This window comes from Colobus angolensis, unplaced genomic scaffold, assembly GCF_000951035.1.
Source record: "Colobus angolensis palliatus isolate OR3802 unplaced genomic scaffold, Cang.pa_1.0 Scaffold29, whole genome shotgun sequence".
NCBI classification, from domain to species: domain Eukaryota; kingdom Metazoa; phylum Chordata; class Mammalia; order Primates; family Cercopithecidae; genus Colobus; species Colobus angolensis.
Window position 1 is genome coordinate 5,809,076 of NW_012116154.1, and position 22,597 is coordinate 5,831,672.

Sequence of the window (22,597 nt, forward strand, 5' to 3'; positions counted from 1 at the left end):
AGTTTTTTGTATTTTTTTTAGTAGAGACGGGGTTTCACCATGTTAGCCAGGATGGTCTCGATCTCCTGACCTCGTGATCTGCCCGTCTCGGCCTCTCAAAGTGCTGGGATTACAGGTCTGAGCCACCGCTCCCGGCCTAGATGATTATTAATGATGTAGGTAGAACAGAACTTACCCAGTTTAGAAATTAGTATTATTAGAAGTGATTCATACAGCTTTGGTGGGTAGCAACAAAGATCTAGTTATTTAAAAAAGCATTGAGTGTTACTCATAAAAGTGGGCCAACGACCTTCGCTGGATAATAAAATGACATGTAACTTTTTTTCTTTTTTGAGATGGAGTCTCGTTCTGTCACCCAGGCTGGAGTGCAGTGGTGCGAACTCAGCTCACTGCAACCTCCACCCCCTGGATTCAAGCAATTCTCCTGCCTCAGCCTCCAGAGTAGCTGGTATTACAAGTGCCTGCCACCAGGCCTGGCTAATTTTTATATTTTTAGTAGAGATGGGGTTTTGCTATGTTGGCCAGGCTGGTCTTGAATTCCTGACAACAAGTGATGCGCCCGCCTTGGCCTCCCAGAGTGCTGGGTTTACAGACGTGAGCCACTGTACTCGGACAAAATTACATCTAATACTTACTGTTTGTCTGGGTGCGTGCTAAACACTTTTTATCTCATTTAAATCTCATTATGGCCCAGAGAGAGGCATAGCCACCAGCTCCACTATACAGATGATGAAACTGAGGAAAGGAATCTTAAGCTACGTAGGAGTGATTCATGGGTGGGGACATAGACATGTGGCCCCTGGATCTGCCTCATCCTTTGTAGGGAAAGGAAATTCATGGTCCTAGGATTGCCGTAAAAATACCATTGACAGTAGACAGTCTCAGAGATTTTACAGACAAAGTTGAAGCTGTCCTCACAGGGTTAACGAGAATTCTGGATTAAGCATCAATCAGGCTGTACTTTGGCCCACTTCCTTGTCACCAAAAGTCCTGTAGCAGCACTAGATCCTGACCGTCTGCATCCCCATTGTTGCTATAGATAGGATTTCTGACATTAGAATCATAAAGCTTCTGTTAGAATTGCTAAAGGTGTTTTCCCCCAAATTCCAGTGAAATAGCTGACAGCCAACCGATTTGAAGACCACCCAGACAAATGGGATCAGTATGAGAATACAGTCTCTTCATCATCCTGTCCTGTGACTTCACCCTGCACTCTTCCACCAATCAACTATCACCACACTTAGGCTTACTCCAAACCCTTTAAAATGCCTAGCCCCAAACTCCTCAGGGAGTCAGATTTGACTTCCATCTCCTCGCTCAGTGGCCCTCCCATTAAACCTCTGGCTCTGCTGCAGCCCTGCGTCTCAGCTATTGACTTGCTGCGCATTGGGCCACAGACCTATTATGGTTACAAGGCCTTGACTAACTTTTCTATTCTTTATTACAACCTTCCTTAGAACCAGAACAAAACCCCCCTTTATTCCCAATTGGCATATAATTTTACATATACAAAATTTTACATATTTTATTATAATTTTACATATACAAAATTTTACATATTTTATTATAATTTTACATATACAAAATTGGGTTGTCTCACATTTTGCTTCAGCCCTTGTCTTTGTCTAAGGGCAACACAGATGTTGCCACAGAGAGGCGTATTACGTCATCTTTAAAAGTACTGGTTTGGGCCAGGCGCAGTGGCTCACGCCTGTAATCCTAGCACCTTGGGAGGCCGAGGCGGGTGGATTGCCTGAGCTCAGGAGTTCGAGACCAGCCTGGGCAACATGGGGAAACCAAAATACAAAAAAATTAGCTGGGCATGGTGGCACCGCTTGTAATCCCAGCTACTCGGGAGGCTGAGACATGAGAATCGCTTGAAGCTGGGAGGCAGAGGTTATAGTGAGCTGAGATCACACCAGTGCACTCCAGCCTGGGTGACAGAGCGAGACTCCATCTCAAAAATAAAGAAAGAAATAAATAAAGGCACCGGTTTGTTGTTCAATCTGGGTTCAGTTGAGATTCTGCCACTGTCTGGTTGTGTGATTCTGGATGAGTTATTTAGCTGTTTGAGCCTCCATTTTACCATGTGTGAAATGGGGACAGTCATACCTACAGCTCATGGCGTCACAGTAGACTTCAGTGAGGTGATTCCTGTGCAGGACTTAGAACGAGGCTGGCTGCGCTTGGTGTTTAACACATAGCAGTATTGAAAATGTTAAGCTATAGTCATACCTATAAAAATACTAAAAACAACAACAAAATACCGAAACCCATAACTTGATGGCTCCCAGAAATTAATTACTGAATACAATTTCTATGTTAATATTTGGCAAATTATTCTGAAGTAGTGTCTTTGCAGATTTTTTTCTCTATACATTTTTTTCCCATAAACTTTTTTGTTTTTTTTTGAGACAGAGTTTCACTTTATTTCCTAGAACAGAACATTCAAGGATATTCTTTTGTTATCTAGTTTGGGTTTCCGTCATTTGCAGTCAACCAACCAAACCGACAAAAAGAACTCATGAGTTATTTGCAGAAAAGTAGCTGTAGGAGGAGTTATATATATATATATATATATAAAATAATCTGTATTATATATTATATATATATATAGGCTGGAGTGCACTGGCATGATCTTGGCTCACGGCAACCTCTGACTCCTGGGTTCAAGCAATTCTCCTGCCTCAGCCTCCCAAGTAGCTGGGATTACAGGCGAGCTCTACCAGCCCTGGCTAACTTTTGTATTTTTAGTAGAGACAGGGTTTCACCATGTTGGCCTGGCTGGTCTTGAACTCCTGACTTCAAGTGATCCGCCTGCCTCGGCCTCCCAAAGTGCTGGGATTACAGGCGTGACCCACCGTACCCAGCCCCTATAAATTTTAATTTAAAAACCACAACAGTCCTTGATGGTTTGTCACTCGGCTTACGGCTGATGCCATGAAAACCTTAGACCCTAGATCTTGTGTATTCAGAAATTGGTAAAGCTTTTTTTTCCTTTCTAAGCATCAACATCTAAGACAGAAAGAGCAGCACATTGGCCGATGAGTAGAGGTTATGGACCTTCTGTGGCCTGTGAACTCTTCCTGATTTTTGTAAATTCTGAGGTTTACCATTCTTCATAGCTTTAGGAATATTTTGGAGAATGGAAAAGAATTAGTTGGACTTAGAAATGGAATTATTTTTCTGGGATTTTTTTTTTAAGTTGGTCATTTATGTCAAGAAAAATTGCATTGTTGTGCTTTCAAAGTAGCCAGATTCTGACTAAACAAGTATTCTAATTAGCCTGTTCCTCAATGGCCTCACTCATTTTAGTTTGGAATGTGTAGTTTTGATTAGGGAGATAAGTAAAATTCTTTGCCTACCTTTTGGTCTCTAGGTCATATTCTACCTTAGTTCTATATTAACTATTCCAAAATGCTTAAAGGCAGTAAATACAGAAGTCTCCTAGGAACAAGGCTCAGAGCGCAGCACAGGTGAGGAGGAAGAGTTGCAGGTCAGTGGTGTTGAGTGCATTTGCAGGTGGGCTTGTATTGTAAGTGTGTGCTTCACACTCATGTGGATGCTCTACGTGCTTTCAAAAATATTGGCCCGGGCTGGGTGTGGTGGCTCAAGCCTGTAATCCCAGCACTTTAGGAGGCCGAGGTGGGCGGATGAGCTGAGGTAGGGAGTTCGAGACCAGCCTGACCAACATGGAGAAACCCTGTCTCTAGTAAAAATACAGAATTAGCGTGGTGGCACATGCCTGGGCGTGGTGGCACATGCCTGTAATCCCAGCTATTCGGGAGGGTGAGGCAGGAGAATTGCTTGGAGGCAGGAGGCAGAGGTTGTGGTGAGACTAGATCGTGCCATTGCACTCCAGCCTGGGCAACAAGAGCAAAACTCTGTATCAAAATATATATATAGATAGATAGATAGGTATATAGATATATATATATATATATACACACACACATATATACACACACACATATACATATATATGCCCAGTTTTGTCTATTTACAGAGAGTTTTTATATGCACTAGTTCATCTGATCTTCTAAACCAGTGGTTTCCAAAGTAGGTTTCACATACCTCAGGGGTGTGAAAAAAACAATTAATGCTCTGATATGTTGTTACTTCATCTTAGTACTGCTAAATACTATAAAGCATATAACATATTAGAAGATAGTATGGTTGTAAAAGTGCTTATATTAAGGGTGTGTGCAGTACTTTTTATTGATAACTAGTGCAAGATAAAAAAAGGTGTGGCAATCCCTGCTAGAGTCTTAAGTGTTTCTCTAAGTGTGGAGAATTACTTACATAAACAAAGCAGATGCCAGGGCCCCACTCAATACCTACTAAGTCTGAATCGCTAGAGGTAGGTCCAGAAATCTGCCTTTTAAACAAGCACACCACATGCCTCAGGGGCACACTGAAGTTTGAGAATGTGTGCTTTCAGTTCTTAGAAATAGGAATGATCCCCATTTCACAGATAAGAAAAGTGAGGCTCAGAAACTTTAAGAAACTTAAAGTCAAAAGGTCACACAGCGAGCAAGAGGCACAGCCAGATTTCACCCCAGGTTTATTAGGATTACAGAGGCACATGTGTGGGAAGTACCAGGCACGTGCCACATGGGCAGGGCCTCTGAAGACCTGGAGGTCATGACGCTTGGCTGCCGGTGTTACTGAAGAGTCAACCCTGGGTGCACCTTTTTTCCCCCCATCACCAGGAGCCAAGAGAACAGTGAGATCTGGGTGTCATTACACAAATATACACCCTTTTTTTCCTTCTCCTCCAGGATTTTAAATATTGAGTTCAAAATGACTAAAAAATGAAGTCGGCCAAGCTCCCCATTGCTTGGCCCCAAACATTGGTTTTCTTAAAGTTTTTGTCTCAATTTGGGATTACTGTCCTTAGGGTAACGTGGACTCATTCTAGAGACCAAACCTTCAGCAGCTGCCCAAATTCTACTCTGTCCACTTTTCCACAGACCACCACAAGCCTCATTATTCAAATAGAGCAGGGTAGGCTGAGAGTGAAGGGCCTGAATAATAATACAATTCCTAACCTCTCAAATTCCTATGGATTTGTGCTCCCACATCCTTTATTACATACACCATGTATACCTGTATTACACCATGTCACAATCCAGCACAGTCCTGGCCAGCTGCGTGATGTCTCCCCAACCAGACCGGGAAAAGATTTTATTCTTTCAATCAACAAATATGTATTAAGTTCCCCCCTTGTGCCGTATACTAATTTAGATCTCAGGCCAAAGGCATTTCTTTAGTACAGTTATTTCCGTTGGAAAAAATTGCTAATAGTTGACTCTAAGTGACTAAATGTGCAGGTAAGCATCATCTACGATCAACATATTGACTTGCATAAAATGTTTTTTAAAGTGGCTGGGAGTGCTTCAGAAGTTAGCAGACCACTTAGGTGTGTTTTCTATAACCTGATACATACGAGAAACTTACAAATTTAGTAAATACATAAATGAACAACTTATTGTTCTATTAGTTAACAGGGAAAGAATTTACCATGAAAAACAGATGTCAGCTTGTCTGTGTTTGTCACCAACTCCAAAATAGAGGATTTTAAAATGCATGAGGTTTAATCTAGAGAAAGAAACAATGAAACAAACCCAGAAAGCAACAATTTCTATATTTTCGTCATAAAGACTGGTTGTGTGATAAGCAGTGCCCTTGATGAAGAGTCAAGTCCAAGTGCAGGAAAGGAGGCTACATCCTGTGCTGCAGTAGTGACTGTGCTCTGTCTGCTGCATGGTTGCACACAGATGACCAAACCCGGGAAGTCAGGAGATCTTTGTGCTTGTACTTGCGTCTGGTGTCTCATTCATTCTTTCTGAGGCCTCCTGCTTGGAGGTACGGATGGGAGAGACAGGAAGAGAAGAGAATCAGAGAGACAGAGTGGGGCGGAGGGAGGAAAATGACGAATGGCCAGCACTTACTGAGCATAGACAGTTGCGCATGTGCTATGTAAGAGATCTAAAATTCTCTTCATTCTTTTGGGTATCTGGTTTTTCCAGTTATAACTATTCACTACATCAGCTTTGGCAATGAGGGGAAAAAATTTAATTTCATATTTATATGATAGTTCATTTTCCCTCAGTAAAAAGTTAAATCTAACTTCTTAGCTCAAGAAACCTATGTGTAATATGTACATAAAATAATCTTAATTCAAAATCAGGATTTAACATGGTAAATACGCATGTAATGCAATGGCTTAAGGTTCATGGAGAACTGTGAAGTCCGCCCCAATCACAGTTAGTGCCTTCCTATCAGAGTACATTGTGCTTTCAAATTGTCCACAATGTTTGAAAAGGTTGGCTATTTTCAACATCACTTTTCTGACAAGAGGTGGCACTAGCTGCAGCAAGAAGACACTACACACATAAGCGTGCTCAGACAGCTCGCTGTTAGACAACCTGGTAGATAAGGCTTAAAGCTGGAATTAGTTTTCAGCCGAAAGATTTTTTACTTTCCTCTGATTTCCTTTGGGGGAGCCTGGATATTGGAGTAAAGATGAAAGGGGCCAGAATTACTTTTAAATAACTCTTGAAAGTATTGGCCATCTGTTGACCTTTTTGACGCAGTTATTCATAAAAGAGAATCTTTAAAACTAGAGAGCTGTCAGTTATGGTGAACTCTGCAGCTGTTCTAAGATGTAAAATTATATACATATGTAAATGCAAGTGTGTGTCTGGGTAAGAGAAAGAGACTTGTTTGCCCTGATACCTTACCCTACCCGTTCCTTGTCTGAATTTCTTCTTTTGTCAGGTTTGGAGATATCAATGGGAAGTTGGAGCAGCAGTAGCTGTCCAGTCGTCCTTCCCCTGGACCAAAGGTGGAGGCCCCGTTGGTGCCACACTGAATGTACACACAATCTTCTAACCTTTTGAAACCAGCTGTATCCCAGGCTTTTGGGTTTTGAGGCCTCCTGTGGCACAGACTGTAAACTGCCTCGAAACGCATTGCCCATTTCCCCTTCTCAGTAACTGCATTCTGAGTTTATTTCGCAAAGCCATGCACACCACTAGAAAGACAACTTTCCTAGTCTCTTTTGTAGCTAGATGTGGCCAAGTGACCAGATTTTGACCAAAGGGAGTATATTGGAAGGGATGAATTATACTTCTGTGAGGTCCTTAATAGAGTGGGAGTGGGGTTTTTGACCTATTCTTTTTCCAACGTGGAATGTAAATGTAATGACTGAAGCCACAGCAGTCATTTTGGACTACAAAGTGATGTTGAGAAGGAAACCAAAATGACTGAAGAAACATAGGTCATTCATACTCCAGTCATTGACACATGGGCCACTGATACGTGGGTCACTGATACACGGGTCAGTAATACCCTGTATCACCCTGGATCACTAACTCCAGACTTCTTTTACATAGGAGGTAAATAAACCTCTATTTGTATAAAACATTCATTCCATACAACTGAACATAATCCCAACTGATACACTTAGGAAGTCACTGAAGGAATAAGCATTCTGAAATATTAAGTATTTGGTGTACTAAATACAAAAGGAGACATACCTCTAATGCAATTAACAATGCCAAGAGTTTATCTTTTTAAGGACTCTGAGTGACCCTGTATATAGAGGTCACTTGCGATGGCTTGTCATTACAATACCAAACAAACCCAGGGTAACATATTTCATTAAGCATTTGTAAGGGTGCCATCCTTAAAGGTGCTGGAAGGCTCAGAAATCATGTTTTATGCTAAATAATTATCAAAATCAAATAATGACATTATATACACCTCCCAGTATTAGAGTTTTCAGTCGTGAGGATGTAAAAATGTTTGTTAAAGGAATTGTTTTCAACTGGTAAGACATCATTTTTGAGTGCCTAGTGTCCCAAGCACTGTGCTAAAGACATCATTTCATTTAATCTTTACAAGCACATACTCTTATTATTCTCACTTCACAGATGGGTAAAGAGAAGGGATATATAACTTGCCCAAAGTCACATGGCAAAGCTGGAAATCAAACGAAGTTCAGTGAGATTTCAATTCTGTGTTACAAAACATCAAACTAAAGCATCTTCCATGTTGATTTTTTTTTCTAAATAGTTTTGAGCATCCTTAATGCCTTTAAATTCTCCAGTGAGTTATGTTAGAATGGTTGACCTTGTTTCAGTGAATTAGAAGGCTGAAATCCAGAGAGGGCTTGTTCATCTTTGTGGTAAGATCAGGACACTTAGTTATGGCATCAAGTTTAACTTGAGAGAGAGAAAGCCAAAGTCATGGTTCTGCAAACCAACTTGGTCCCTTCCTTGAGTATAATTTTGTAGTCTAGCTCTTTTTTTTTTTTTTTTTTTTTTTTCCCCATAGAGATGGGGTCTCATTAAATTACCCAGGTTGGTCTTGAATTCCTGGCCTTGGCAGTCCTCTCACGTCAGTCTTCCAAAGTGCTGAGATTACAGACATGAGCCACTGTGCTTAGCTTAGCTCTTTTTTTTTTTTTTTTTTTTGAGACGGGATCTCGTACTGCCGCCCAGGCTGGAGTGCAGTGGCACAATCTTGGCTCACTGCGACCTCCACCTCCTGGGTTCAAGCAATTCTCCTTGCCTCAGCCTCCCAAGTAGCTGGGATTACAGGCACCCACCACCACGCCTGGCTAATTTTTTGTATTTTTAGTAGAGATGGGGTTTCACTATGTTGGCCAGGCTGGTCTCGAACTCCTGACCTCATGATCCACCCGCCTCGGCCTCCCAAAGTGCTGGGATTACAGGCATGAGCCACCGCGCCCGGCCATCTAGATTAGCTCTTTACATTGAAAGTAACATCCAGGGTCACTGATATTCTGAGAAAATTAGAACCACCTTTGAGTTAAGACAGAAAGACACATACGTTGTTATATTTTAATTAGAATCAGACATTTAATGGCATAAAAACATTCACATATGGCTTTGCTGTTCTGAAAGTCATGAACCTAAAACCCAAATATGACACAAGCAGTTTTAGGACTGTGTTGGCCAAGCCTCCCCAGTCCCAAAGGAGATTTAAAAGTAATAATGTAAAAAAGTTAAGGTCAAGGTGTTTTAAAATCACATCTCAGCTAATGACTAACCTTTTGTTTCCTGAGGACTTCTGCTCTACTGTGAAAACTGCTGAGCTTAACCTGCTGTTGAACAACTGGTTAGTTCTTAGTTCCCTGGGTGAATTGTCCCTGAAGTTAAGCCATGCTCTGGGGACACATGAGGCACTTTAATTGGGGAAGTTACTTTTTCCAGGTTGGGTACAATGTTTGGCTCTCAAAAGCAAGGTAAACAGTTGATAGTCAAAAGGAATCCTCTGTGATTGTGCGCCTTTGGGATCAAGGGTTGAGATCTTAGAGTCTTCTCATAAACATCTGTACCAAGTGCTCAAAGATGTTTGAGGGTTGTCAAGCAAGCTGTTCAATTTCTGCACTTTCTGTGGATATGGGCACAATGACCTACTCAGATTTTTCTCCTAGTGTCCTGAATAACAGCTCATCGACACAGAGTGAAACTCCAGATATGTGACAAGCAGCATGGGACAGATGCTGACAATCAGAACAGATGCTGGATGTAAACAACTGGTAAGGCTGCACTGGTGCATGCTGGGAGAATCACCTGCTCTGCATCCAGGGAGCAAATGCATCTGCATGCTCAGCATGACACCAGCTTACCTCCCTGTGCAAATCCCCTCCCCTAATCAGCCTCATCCAAATCTTCTCCTGCAGTAGCAGCTTCTAAAGCTGCAAGGGCCTCTGCCACCGCTGCATCCTCATCCACAATCTCCCCATCTCCGTCTCCACTGGAGCCATGGGCATCCTCCTGCCTGTTTCCTGAGTCAACCACAGGCATGGCATGAGCAGGACCCTTCTCATTAAAGCAGATGCTTAGAACTTCTGTTTCCACATCCTCATTCAATGAATCCCAGCTTCTCCTCCCAGAAAAGGGTGTATTCAAACCACGCTCCTCTACTGTGGGCTGAATTCCCTCAAGGGACTCATCCTCAGTATGGTTCTTGAAAACACAGTCCTTTTCATTACGGTCAATGTTGTCTCCAGCTGGGCCCCCATGCTGAAGGTAATCTGGGGCTGGTATCTGGAAGACATTGTCTTGTACTTCCAAGGCAAAACTTTCTGCCTCAGAAGGAGCTCTGGAGTCTCCATTTCTCATGACTTGGGTTCCTTCTGAGGCCAGTAGCACACAGTCCTGTTTCCTGGTGCCCCCTCCTTCCAGGAAGGGTTGAGTTGGGGGAACTCCAGCATTTTCAGTACTGGTCCAGGAGCCCCTGTCATCCTGGGCAGGGCTGGGATTCCCAGTGGGCTGTGGAGCGGCAGCAGGGCCGATGCCATTGATGCCGCAGGCATGGTGTTCCCCTCCAGCATCCCCCTGCGGGAGCGGCCCTTGGTGAGGCCAGCAGGGCTCCCGTGGATTAGCTGTCCTGCTGCTGCTCTCAGTCTTTTTTGAGCCCTGCCTCTGAGAGTCATTTTTCTGCACCAGGACTTCACTGTTCCATTTGCCTTTCAATTTATCAGTGTCGTCTTCATCTAGCTTGCAGCTGTTGACTTCATTGACATAGCCAGGAGAGGACACTTGAACTGGATCAAAGAGATAGCTGCAGGGAGGACAATGAAAAACCAGTCAGGTCTGCTCCATCATTAAAGATTTTTACCACAGGCCCTGCTTCTTTCTACGAAACCTGCTAATTTAATTTCTGTGATTACTCTTTTCAACCTAGATAAGGGTGTCTAAATCAAATAGATATAGTTGGTATAAAAATGTTCGGTGGCTCACACCTGTAATCTCAGCAATTTGGGTGGCCAAGGCGGGTGGATCACTTGAGGTCAGGAGTTCGAGACCAGCCCGAATGACATGGTGAAACCCCATCTTTACTAAAAGTACAAAAGTTAGCTGGGCGTGGTGGTGGGCACCTGTAATCCCAGCTACTCGGGAGGCTGAGGTAGGAGAATCACTTGAACCTGGGAGGCGGAGGCTGCAGTGAGCTGAGATCACGCCCCTGCATTCCAACCTGGATGACAGAGCAGGACAGTCTTGAAAAACAAAAACAAGGTTCTGCTGGAAATACATCTTAAGAAGAGAGCCAAAAGGAGGAAGGAGGGGTAGGGGGTAAAGTAAAATACAAAGTGGTTCATAGAATTTTAAAATAAAAAACAATAAATAAAACAAGTGTCCACTAATAGGGCCATAAGGAGTACAACCTCTCAGTGGAATATTATGCAGTCATTAAAATGATAAATATGAAGTCTGCAGTCACAGGAATGATACTTATAATACATATTTTTTGAATAAAGCCAAACATCACATTATGATTACAGTGGAATAAAGCTTATTTATGTATGGGTCTAGAATAGAGCTACAATTAAAAAGACAGTATATTTGTTAAGAAAGCAAGATCATCAGTTACTTTTCTTCCCTTTGTCTTAGTTAGAAGTTTATGTTCATATTTCTCATAGTTTTATGAAATGCAGTGTGGACAAAATTAAAAGCACATATGTGATTGGGGTGATTTATTTTCAGCGATGCCATTTCAGGCATCCTCAGAAACCCAGACCAAATTCAGCCTCAGAAAATGATGGTGTTCCCGACATGCTTTGAGAAGTGAGCAAAAAAAGTTAAAAAAATCTAGGGCACGTGTTCTTTTAAATGATATGATAACAGTTCCAAACTCTTAACGTGTTGGCAATGTTGATCATGCCCCAAGCTGGGTAAATGCACTGAATACATGCATGGTCTTTAAAAGTGACTCCACGCTCATCACAAATTCCTCCATTTAGAAGTAGTATTTCTCCAGCTTTACCTTTGTATTATTTTACAGCACCTGCACCCCATCTGGATTGTTTTCTGTTACCACCTGGAAAAGAAAGCGTAAAAGGTAGAGAAAACAGTGAGTGATCTATTAGTAGGAATTAAGTTTGCTTCTTTTTTTCCCCTAGAGACTCAAAATGTATTAATAGTCACACATTTTGGCAAAAGGGTAACTACCACATGGGTCAGAGAGGGCGCTGGTTACCAGGAACACCCCATTTCCATCACTGCTTCAGAGTTCTCAGATGTTCACTGACACTTGCCTCTGTGTCAGACCTTTCTCCCAACCCTGGGGTTATGTCTGGAGAAGAAGATGGAAGGATGCTAGACAGAGAAGGGACTTCTGCTGTTTCCTAATCTGTTACCTTCTACAGAGGACACAGGAACCTCACCAGGGCACAGCCCACTGTGCAGCAGCAGCAGGAGGGGGAGGAGATTCTGAGCGGGCTCCTTGCCAGGGCATTTGTTCCTCAAGGGTTAAAGGATGCTGGAATAAGCTGGCGGATCGATTGTGTCCCATGATTCAGACACTGAGGAGCGTGACAGCCTGAGTCATTGCACAAGCTTCAACCACACTAAATTTATCCCGTGTTGCTTTTCCCGCCGCTGGGTCAGTCTCAGCATCTCAACTATGATTTGTGGACCTGTTCTTTTTAGCTCAAAGACATGCCCCCTTAGGCTTCCTGGCAGAAGGTGGACTCATTTCCCACCTGCCCACTCTTCCCTGGCCCCTCCCCAAGCTGGGCTTTTCCCGATCATTTCCTTTGGAACAAAATCTTCTCTTCATATAACACTGACCATGTTGGCCTCTTCCTTCCTCAGAATATCCTAAAAGTGGTATGGAAGCATCTCTAAGTTACTTTTCATTTCTAATATCTACAGCCTTTATTGTTATTATTTTTTTGAGACACAGTCTCACTCTGTTGCCTAAGCTGGAGTGCAGTGAACCTCCGCCTCCCAGGTTCATTCAGGTGATTCTCCTGCCTCAGCCTCCCAAGTAGCTGGGTTTACAGGTGGGTGCCACCATGCCTGGCTAATCTTTGTATTTTTAGGAGAGACAGGGTTTTGCCACGTTGGCCATGCTGGTCTCAAATTCCTGATCTCAAGTGATCTGGCTGTCTTGGCCTCCCAAAGGTTTGGGATTACAGGCATGAGCCACTGTGCCGGGCCTACAGCCTTTAAAAAGACAAGCCAAAACAGAATCTGCATCCCCAGTCCCTGTCTCCATGAAACACAGGCACCAGAAAGAGAGATCATTCATTGCTGGCTGTGTCTCTGTCTCCCCTGTCGTCCCTCCTTCCTTCTTTCAATCATGGATGAATTTCCAGGGATGCTGCTCCATAAGCTTTTGCCCACAGTGAACATGATTGGTGCTTTTTAAGAAGTATAGATGGCTTGGTCAGTTAAAAGGGACTAGATTTACATTAAACAAATAAAATCCACAAATAACTCCCTATGGTAGGCTGAAAAATGGCCTCCAAATATCCACATCCTAATTCCTGAAACCTGTAAATAATACCTCATATGTCACCTGAGTCCCCAAATTAAAGGTATTTGCAGATGTGATGAAGTGTAGGATTTTGAGATGGTACAATCTGCCTAGTTTATCTGGGTGGACTCTAAATACAATTAAATAAACGCTTATGAGAGGGAGGTGGAGGGACATTTGATTATAGACAGAAGAGGAAGAGGAAGAGGCAATGTGACCAAAAAGGCAGAGATCGGAGCGAGGAGGTCACAAATCAAGGAGCACTGGCAGCCCCCCAAGTTGGAAGAGGCAAGGAACAGATTTACCTCTGGAGCCTCTGGAAAGAGTGTGGTCCTGGTGACACCTTGATCCCTGATACCCAGCCCTGGATCAAGCCCACTGATACCAATTTCAGACTTCTGGTCTCTAGAACCGGGAGAGAATATGCTTCCATTGTTTTTGTTTTGTTTTGTTTTGTTTGTTTTTTTGAGACAGAGTCTCACTCTGTCACCCAGGCTGGAGTGCAATGGCACGATCTCGGCTCGCTGCAACCTCTGCCTCCTGGGTTCAAGTGATTCTCCTGCCTCAGCCTCCCAAGTAGCTGGGATTACAGGTGCCTGCCACCATGCCCAGCTAATTTTTGTATTTTTAGTAGAGATGGGCTTTCACCATGTTGGCCAGGCTGGTCTTGAACTCCTGACCTCAGGTGATCCACTGACCTCGGCCTCCTAAAGTGTTGGGATTACAGGTGTGAGCCATTGCACCCGGCTGCTTCCATTGTTTTAAACCCCTCAGTTTGTAGTAATTTGCTGCAGCAGCACAGAAAACCAGTAACATCCCCAAATCACTTCATGCTTGAGGACCAAACCCCCCTTGTCCTTACAACTCTTCCTGGGAGGACTCATGGAATGCAGAAGAGTCCCTCGGGCCAGCCCTGCATCTCTTGCCACCCTTTCTTTCCTTACTGTGCTTCAGTTTTCTTCCTAGCATGTATCACCACTGGACATTCTGTCATAGATTTGCTTATGACCCACCTTTTCCACCCTTCTTCAAGCCTAATCCTCAGCACTTAGGATAGCACCTGGCACACAGCAGGCAGTCAATAAATGTGGAATGAATGAATGATTTAATGGCTATAGATTAAAAATGAGAGCACTATCAGTGAACCTGTTGTGTGTCTGCAACCAATCAAGACATTTCCAGTTTGTGCCAGCCACGTCACCCAGGTGTTACAAGGGTGGGCTCAGGAGACAGAAAACCCTGCTACTATGGGACTTTGGGCCTCAGTCACTTGATCTGTAAATGGGGATAATAATATTTCTACTATATGGTGTTGTTGGGGATCACATGAGCAAACATTCATAATAAACACAGACCAGGGGTGTCTTACCCACCCCTGTTTGGATACAGCATATTAAAACACTCCCCACCCCCGCCAAAAGAAAAAGATGGAGGTCTAGTATCCAAGAAAGATATAATCTAGTTGCCAGAACCTATGCATACAAACAAGAGTATTAACAATGTCAAGTAGGACTTGTTTCTGGAATAAGGGCTAAATGGTATATTTCTATCAGCTGTGACAGCAGTTGAACGAAAACCCCAAGTACAACAACAGTCCCATAGAGAGAAAAATCACTCTCTCTATGGAACTGTGTACACATGTGTAACATTGTACCTTTCAGAATACTCTTAAATTACCTCATTTCAAAGCCCAGGATTTTGTCCCCAGCCTCTATTCCTCCTTTACCTTCCTTTTCTGCTGATAATTCATAGATGAACTGGATAAATAGGACAGGCGAGAAGCAGCACATGCACCTCCTCTTCTCCCTCCACACCTCTCCTCTCCCCTCCCCTCCCTCCACACCTCTCCTCTCCCCTCCCCTCCCTCCACACCTCTCCTCTCCCCTCCCCTCCCTCCACTCCTCTCCTCTCCCCTCCCCTCCCTCCACTCCTCTCCTCTCCCCTCCTGACCCTCCCCCTCCACAATTCACTCTGAAATCTTGACCCTTTTCATGCCTGCAATACTTTGTTTATCTTGGACTCCTTAAAAGTAAACAAACCAACAAACAATGACAACTGGTCAGGAGGATAGGTAGTAAAAACAAAACAAAAAAAGGTCAAAGAAAAGGAGAAAAGAGCTTAGAAGTGTTTGAAAAACAAGCAAGGCAGACTGGATTGTAATAATGTAACTGAAGCAATCATAAAACATTACTCATTGAAAAATCTCAGGTCAACTTTACGATGGTGAATCCAAAAGGTGTACAGGGGAAGGCAAAAGAAAGGAGGAAAGAAAAGAGGGAGGAAAGACGAAGGAAGGCAAGAAGGTGAGGAAAAACAGGCAGACACATCCAGAGTGACACCTTGCACTCCCAGCTCCTCAGAGGCTGATCAAGACTGACCTGGGGCACCCTCCATCCCCGCCTTCTGCCGCTATAGCCAAGACCACAGGAGCAGGCTGCACCGAATGAAGTGACTGCAGAGATTTAACAGCCGCACTCGAAAACTGCCCCTTCCCTGCTTCTGAAGGAAATAGACATCATCTGTGGCTTTTAGGCTCCCCTCCTTCCCCAGGAAAACCACAGGATCTATACTGTTCTTCCAAGCTGTGCCATTACAAAGGATGTTGTGGTGGTTTTCCTCTTTCAGAATCAGGTTTCCAGTTTGGTTCCTCCCCCGCTTGCCTCCCATTAGGGCACACCACATGGGTTTCTATAGACCTGGTCCCATACCTGAGGGTCATGCTTCTGCGCCTCTCCGGAGCTTGGCAGGGGCAGCCTCTTCCTGGTTAGAGGTTCTGTCCTCTCACCTCGCCCTGAGTTTTCCTTCCCCAGCAACATTCCTTCTCTAGATCAGACGGATAAGCTCTAATGTCCAAGGTTGTGTGACTGCTGACGAAAAGGGTGGGGACTAATGTACTCACGCCCAACCCCTGCATGCCTGTGTCCACAATTGTTCTTCCTTATATGATGTGTCATATAAAGTTTAATTCATTTCTTTTTTCATATGTCACTCCCACTTCTACATCTTGCATTTAGCAAGGACTTCTCCTAAGTCCAGGGGCAACAAGGAAATACTCCGGGTCTAGCATGCGATACGCAGCAATGAAAAAAATATGCTCTTTTGATGTAAGACTGGGTTCAAAATGAGCAGTCTATTAACTTTCTTCCTTGCCTCCCTTTTGGCAACAGCTAGCTTAAAGGTAAGAATTCAGTTGTTGGGTACCCTTTATTACAGAGCAAAATCAAGATTTGCTTTCTCTTTGGCGTACAAAAAAGCAACAGGCAACGAAGGGCAAATCCTTCACAACTGCTGCTGGGTTTACATAGGGGAAAAACAAACACCGTTAGGATGGCTGTGTCCACCCATTGCTGCTGCTGCTGCTGCTCCTGCAGCCTTGTGTTGGGGGCTGACTCTGTTCAGTGTTTAAAGAAGGTCATGCTAATGCCATGTCAGTCATTGGTGAAGCCTCCTTGCTGGGAGGGTAGCAATGGAGGTCGGGGAAGGGGGAAGTCCAGAGAAGCCAAGGAGTTTTCTAACCAGGCAGAGAAATTAACTGAGTATTCATCAGGAAGTCAAGAGCATATAGAAAAAGACTCAACCCATCTGGAAAGAGCTCCCTTTAAATAGTGATAGCTTTGAAGAATGACAGGGACATTCTAAAAGGACACAGGAATCCACTTGTAGAGGTTTTACTGGCCAAAGTGGAACAACTGGAGTATTAAAATAATTACTAATATACAGCATTATAGCCCATTGAATAAAACAAGGACTTATGAGTCCACACTAAGATACATAAAGGGAAAGGGAACACTCTACCTTACAAGTAGGAAACCAGCTAACAAACATACGAGAAATACTGGAACTAGAAAAATCACCATTTGATAGCCATCATCATAATAACTGATGTCAGTAAGAAGTATCAATGGATGGTAGGACTGGTGCGTGAAATTTTGAGGAGGACAGGACATTTAGTCTCAAAGTAGCCCTCCCCATATGAGTAAGGATAAAATAGTATTCTTACACTGGAGAAACCCGGCATACAGGGCCTCAACCAAGTAGTCAAAGGTAATAGTGCCACAATGAGACAAATCAATGGCATGTGGCTTCTGATAGGAGGCACTGAGAACTTAGCCTCACTTCTGAGATTTTCTGACAAAAGAGCATACTCTGAGTTGAAACATGAGGGATATTCTGCAAAGCAACTGGCCTGTACTTTTAAAATAATGTAATGTTATGAAAAAGCAAAGAAAGACAGAAGAATGCTTCCAAATTCGAGGAGATTTAAGAGACATGACAACAGATGTACTGCATGTCCTTCTTGCTAAAAGGTCATTATTGACATAATTGGTAAAATCTGAATAATGTCTGTAGATTAAGTAATGGTATGAAATTGATGTGAATTACTTGCTTTTGAACATTGTCCTGGGGTTATATAAGAGGATGCTCTTGGGGAAGGGCAGAACAAGATGGCAAAATAGAAGCCTCCACTGATCTTTGCTTCACTGCCCCACAGGAACACCAAATTTAACAACCATCATCTACAAAAACAAGCACCTTTATAAAAACCAAAAATCAGATACGCAATCACAGTACCTGGTTTTAACTTCATATTGCTGAAAGAGGCACTAAAGAGGGTAGAAAAGACAATCTTGAACTGCTGATACCTATTCCTTGGCAGTGGCTGCATGACGTGGAGAGAGAATCTGTGTGTTTGGGGGAGGGAGAGTGCAGTGATTGTGGGACTTTGCATTTGAACTCAGGGCTGCCCTATCAGAGCAGAAAGCAAAACCAGGCTGAAATCAGCTAAGCCACGACCCTACAGTCTACCCACACACAGAAGGAGCATTTGAACCAGCTCTAGCCAGAGGGAAATTATACGTTCCAGCTGTTGGAACTTGAGTTTTGGCAAGCCTCAACCAAGGACTTGGACTAAATCCTAATAAACTTGGACTAAATCCTAATAAACTTGAAGGGTAGTCTAGGCCAAAGAACTGTGGTTCCTAGGCAAGGTATCAGTGCTGCGCTGGGGCCAGAGCCAGGGGACCTGGGGGCACCTGATCTGCTGAGACACAAGAGTGGCTAAGGGAGAACCTGTGTCACGTGTCCCAAAAACCCAGGCAGCACAGCTCACAGCAATGAAAGTGACCCCTTCCTTGTGCTTGAGGAAAAGAAAGGGAAGAGTAAAGAGGACTTTGTCTTACACCATAGGATACCAGCTCAGCCACATTAGGATGGGGCACCAGGCAGAGTCATGAGGGCCCCATTCCAGGCTCTAGCTCCTAGATGACATTAATAGACACACCCTAGGCTGGAAGGGACTGCACCTTCCTTGAAAGGAAGGATCAAGTCCTGGCAAGACCCATCACCTGCTAAGTAGAGAGCCCTTGGGCCCTGAATAACCAGCAGGAATACCCAGGTAGTATGCTGTGGGCCTTGGGTGAGACTCTGAGACATGCTGGCTTTAGGTGAGACCCAGCACATTCCTAGCTGTGGTGGCTATAGGGAGAGACTACTTCTACTTGAGAAAAGCAGAGGGAAGAGTCAAGTGGACTTTGTCTTGCACCTTAGGTAACAGCTCAGCCACAGTGGGGTAGAGTACCAGGCGAGCTCTTGGAGTCCCTAATTCAAGGCCTTGGCTCTTGGATGGCATTTCTGGACTGAAGGATGTGTCCTAGTGTTGCCAGGCCCTGAAGGATGTGTCCTAGGCCTGGCAACACTTACCACAAACTGTCTGAGGAGCTCTTGGGCCTTAAGTGAACATTGGCAGTAGCCTGGCAATACTCCCTGTGGGTCTGTGGCAGTAATGGTGATAGGGAGAGAATCCTTTTCCTGGGAAAAGGGGAGGGAAGAATGGAAATGGCCTTGTCTTATGGTTTGAGTGACAGCTCAGCCCCAGTAGAATAGAGAACCAGGTAGATCTCTAAGGATTCTGACTTCAGTCCCTATCTCCCGCCTAGGGCCTGGGGTATTTTGTTGCCCTGAATGGAAAGACACAAGCCTGGCTGGCTTTGCCCCCTGTTGATTGTAGAGCCTTAGGGCCTTGAACAAACATAGGAGCTAGCTAGATAGTGGTTACAGCGGAACTTGGGTAAGATTCAGTGCTGTGCTGGCTTCAGGTCTGACTCAGCACAGTCCTAGTGATCACGGCCACAAGGGTGCTTGTGTCACCCCACCCCCAGCTTCAGGTGGCTCAGCACAGAGAGAGAAACTTTTGTTTGGGGAACAAGAGTCTCTGCCTGGTAATCCAGAGAATTCTTCCAGACCTTATCCAATACCACCAAGGTGATACCTCTGAGTTGGCAAGAACCATAGCATTACTGGGCTTGGGGTGCCTCTAATGTAGATATGGCTTAGATCACATAGATATATGAAACTAGATATGGCTGAAAAGCCTTTCCAAGAACAGGTACAAATAAGCCTAAACTGAAAGACTGTGAGGAATACCTACTTGTTCAATGCCCAGATACCAATGAGCATCCACAAACATGAAGACCATAAAAAAAAAATAAAATAAAATAAAAGAATTACCTCACCAAAAGAACTAAATAAATCTCCAGGGACCAATCCTGGAGAAACAGAGATATATAACTTTTCTGACAGAGAACTCAAAATAGCTGTGTTGAGGAAACTCAAAGAAATTCAAGATACCACAGAGAAGGAATTCAAAATTCTATCAGATAAATTTAACAAAGAGATTGAAACAAAAAGAATCAAGCAGAAATTCTGGAGTTGAAAAATACAAGTGACGTACTGAAGAATGCATCACAGTCTCTTAACAGTAGAATTAATCAAGCAGAATAAAGAATTAGTGAACTTGAAGACATGCTATTTAAAAATATATTCAGAGGACACAGAAGAAAAAAAGAAGAAAAAACAATGATGCACGCCTACAAGATCTAGAAAATAGCCTCAAAAGGGCAAATCTAAGAGTTATTGGCCATAAGGAGAAGTAGAAAAAGAAATAGGGGTAGAAAGCTTATTCAAAGAGATAATAAGAGAGAACTTCCCAAACCTAGAGAAATATATCAATATCAAAGTACAAGAAGGCTATAAAACACCAAGCAGATTTAACCCAAAGAAGACTACTCAAGGCAATTAGTAATCGAACTCCCAAAGGTCAAGGATAAAGAAAGGATCCTGAAAGCAGCAGAGGAAAGAAACAAATACATACAATGAAGCTCCAATACACCAGACAGCAGACTTTTCAGTGGAAATCTTACAGTCCAGGAGAGACATGACATGTCAGTGGCATAACATATTTAAAGTGCTGAAGGAAAACAACTTTTACAGTGGAATAGTGTTTGTGGCAAAAATATTCTTCAAACATGAAGAAGTAAATTTCCTAGACAAACAAAAGCTCAGAGATTTCATCAACACCAGTTCTATCTTACAAAATTGCTAACGGGAGTACTTCAATCAGAAAGAGAAGGATGTTAATGAGCAATGAAAAATCATGTGGAGGTACAAAACTTGCTGGTAATCATAACAGATAAACACAGAATATTATAACATTGTAACTGTGGTGTATAAACTTCTCTTGAATAGAAAGACTAAAAAACGAACCAATCATAAATAATAACAAAAAATTTTCAAGACATAGACTGTATGATAATATGCAAATAGATACAACAAAAAGTTAAAAAGTGAGGGGATGAAGTTAGAGTCTTTGTTTTTTTTGTTTGTTTTTTTCTTGTTGGTTTGTTTATGCAAGCAGTGCTAAGTTGTTATCAACTTAAAATAATGATTATTTATTCATTTTTTGAGACAGAGTTTTGCTCTGTTGCCCAGGCTGGAGTATAGTGGTGCAATCTTGGCTCACTGCAACTTCTGCCTCCCAGGTTCAAGCAATTCTCCTGCCTCAGCCTCCCAAGTAGCTGGCATTACAGGTGTGCACCACCATGCCTGGCTAATTTTTTTTGTATTTAGTAGAGATGGGGTTTCACCATGTTGGTCAGGCTGATCTCAAACTCCGGACCGCAGGTGATCTACCTCCCTCTGCCTCCCAAAGAGCTGGGATTATAGGCATGAGTCACTGCACCTGGCCAGAATAATGGGTTTTAAGATAGTATTTGCAGGCCTCATGGCAACCTCAAATTAAAAAACATACAATGAATACACAAAAATATTAAAATCAAGAAATTAAATTATATTATCAGAGAATATCACCCACACTAAAAGGAAGACAGAAAAGAAGAAATGAAGGAAAGGAAGACCACGAAACAATCAGAAAACAAATAAAATGGCAGGAGTAAGTCCTTACTTATTAATCATAAGATCAAATGTAAATGGACTAAGCTGTCTACTCAAAAGACATAGAGTGGCTGAATGGATTTTTAAAAAGACCTAATGATCTGTTGCCTATTAGAAACACACTTCACCTATAAAGACACATATAGACTGAAAATAAAGAGATAGAAAAAGATGCTCCTGCCAATGGAAACCAAAAAAGAGCAGGAATAACTATGCTTATATCAGACAAAATAGATTGCATGACAAAAACTTTAAGATGAGACAAAGAAGGTCATTACATAATGATGAAGGGTTCAATTCAGCAAGAGGATATAACAACTGTAAATATATATGCACCCAACACTGGAGCATTCAGATATATAAAGCAAATATTATTGGAGCTAAAGAGAGGGACAGACCCCAATACAACAATAGCTGGAGACTTCAACACCCCACTTTCAGCATTGGACAGATCTTCCACACAGAATATCAACAAAGAAACATTGCACTTATCTGTACTGTAGATCAAACGGAACTAATAGATATTTACAGAACATTTCATCCAACTGCTGTGGAATGTACATTCTTTTCCTCAGCACATGGACCATTCTCAAGGACAGACCATATGTTAGGTCACAAAACAAGTCTTAAAACATTCAAAACATTGAAATGATATCAAGTATCTTCTCTGACCACAATGGAGTAAAACTATAAATCAATACCAAGAGGAATTTTAGAAACTATATGAACACATGGAAATTCAACAATAAGCTCTTAAATAAACACTGGGTCAATTAAGAGATTCAGAAGGAAACTGAAAAAATTCTTGAAACAAATGATCATGGAAACACAAGAGACCAAAACCTATGGGATCCAGGAAAAGCAGTTCTTAGAGGGAAGTTTACATACATGCCTACATAAACAAAGAAAAACTTGGAATAAATAACCTAAAATGCATTTTAAAGAATTAGAGAAGCAACAGTAAACAAAACCCAGAATTAGTAGAAGAAAAGAAATAATAAAGGTCAGAGCAGAAATGAAGTTGAAATGAAAAAAAAAATACAAAAGATCAACAAGAGATTGGTTT

At 42.7% G+C, this 22,597-nt stretch overlaps 2 protein-coding genes across 4 annotated transcripts in view; one reads left to right on the forward strand and one right to left on the reverse strand.

The window, feature by feature from the left end:
• Positions 1 to 9,887, forward strand: part of RELL1 (RELT-like 1) — a 91,493-nt gene extending 81,606 nt beyond the window's left edge. Inside the window, exon 7 of the mRNA XM_011949135.1 lies at positions 9,470 to 9,887. The gene's annotated coding sequence lies outside the window, so the exon portion shown is untranslated. The remainder of the gene's footprint in view (positions 1 to 9,469) is intronic.
• The window catches only part of LOC105516794 (chromosome unknown open reading frame, human C4orf19), a 131,779-nt gene continuing 116,345 nt past the window's right edge, over positions 7,164 to 22,597 (reverse strand). For 2 of the 3 annotated variants that reach the window (XM_011949133.1, XM_011949132.1), the window contains 2 exons: positions 11,806 to 11,859; positions 7,164 to 10,602 (listed from right to left, as the gene is read on the reverse strand). In XM_011949133.1, the coding sequence (XP_011804523.1) occupies positions 9,687 to 10,602; positions 11,806 to 11,837 (948 nt within the window). In that variant the 5' untranslated portion in view covers positions 11,838 to 11,859 and the 3' untranslated portion in view covers positions 7,164 to 9,686. Of the gene's footprint in view, positions 10,603 to 11,805; positions 11,860 to 16,010; positions 16,165 to 22,597 lie in introns of those variants that run through there. The other variant, XM_011949134.1, reaches the window with a different exon arrangement.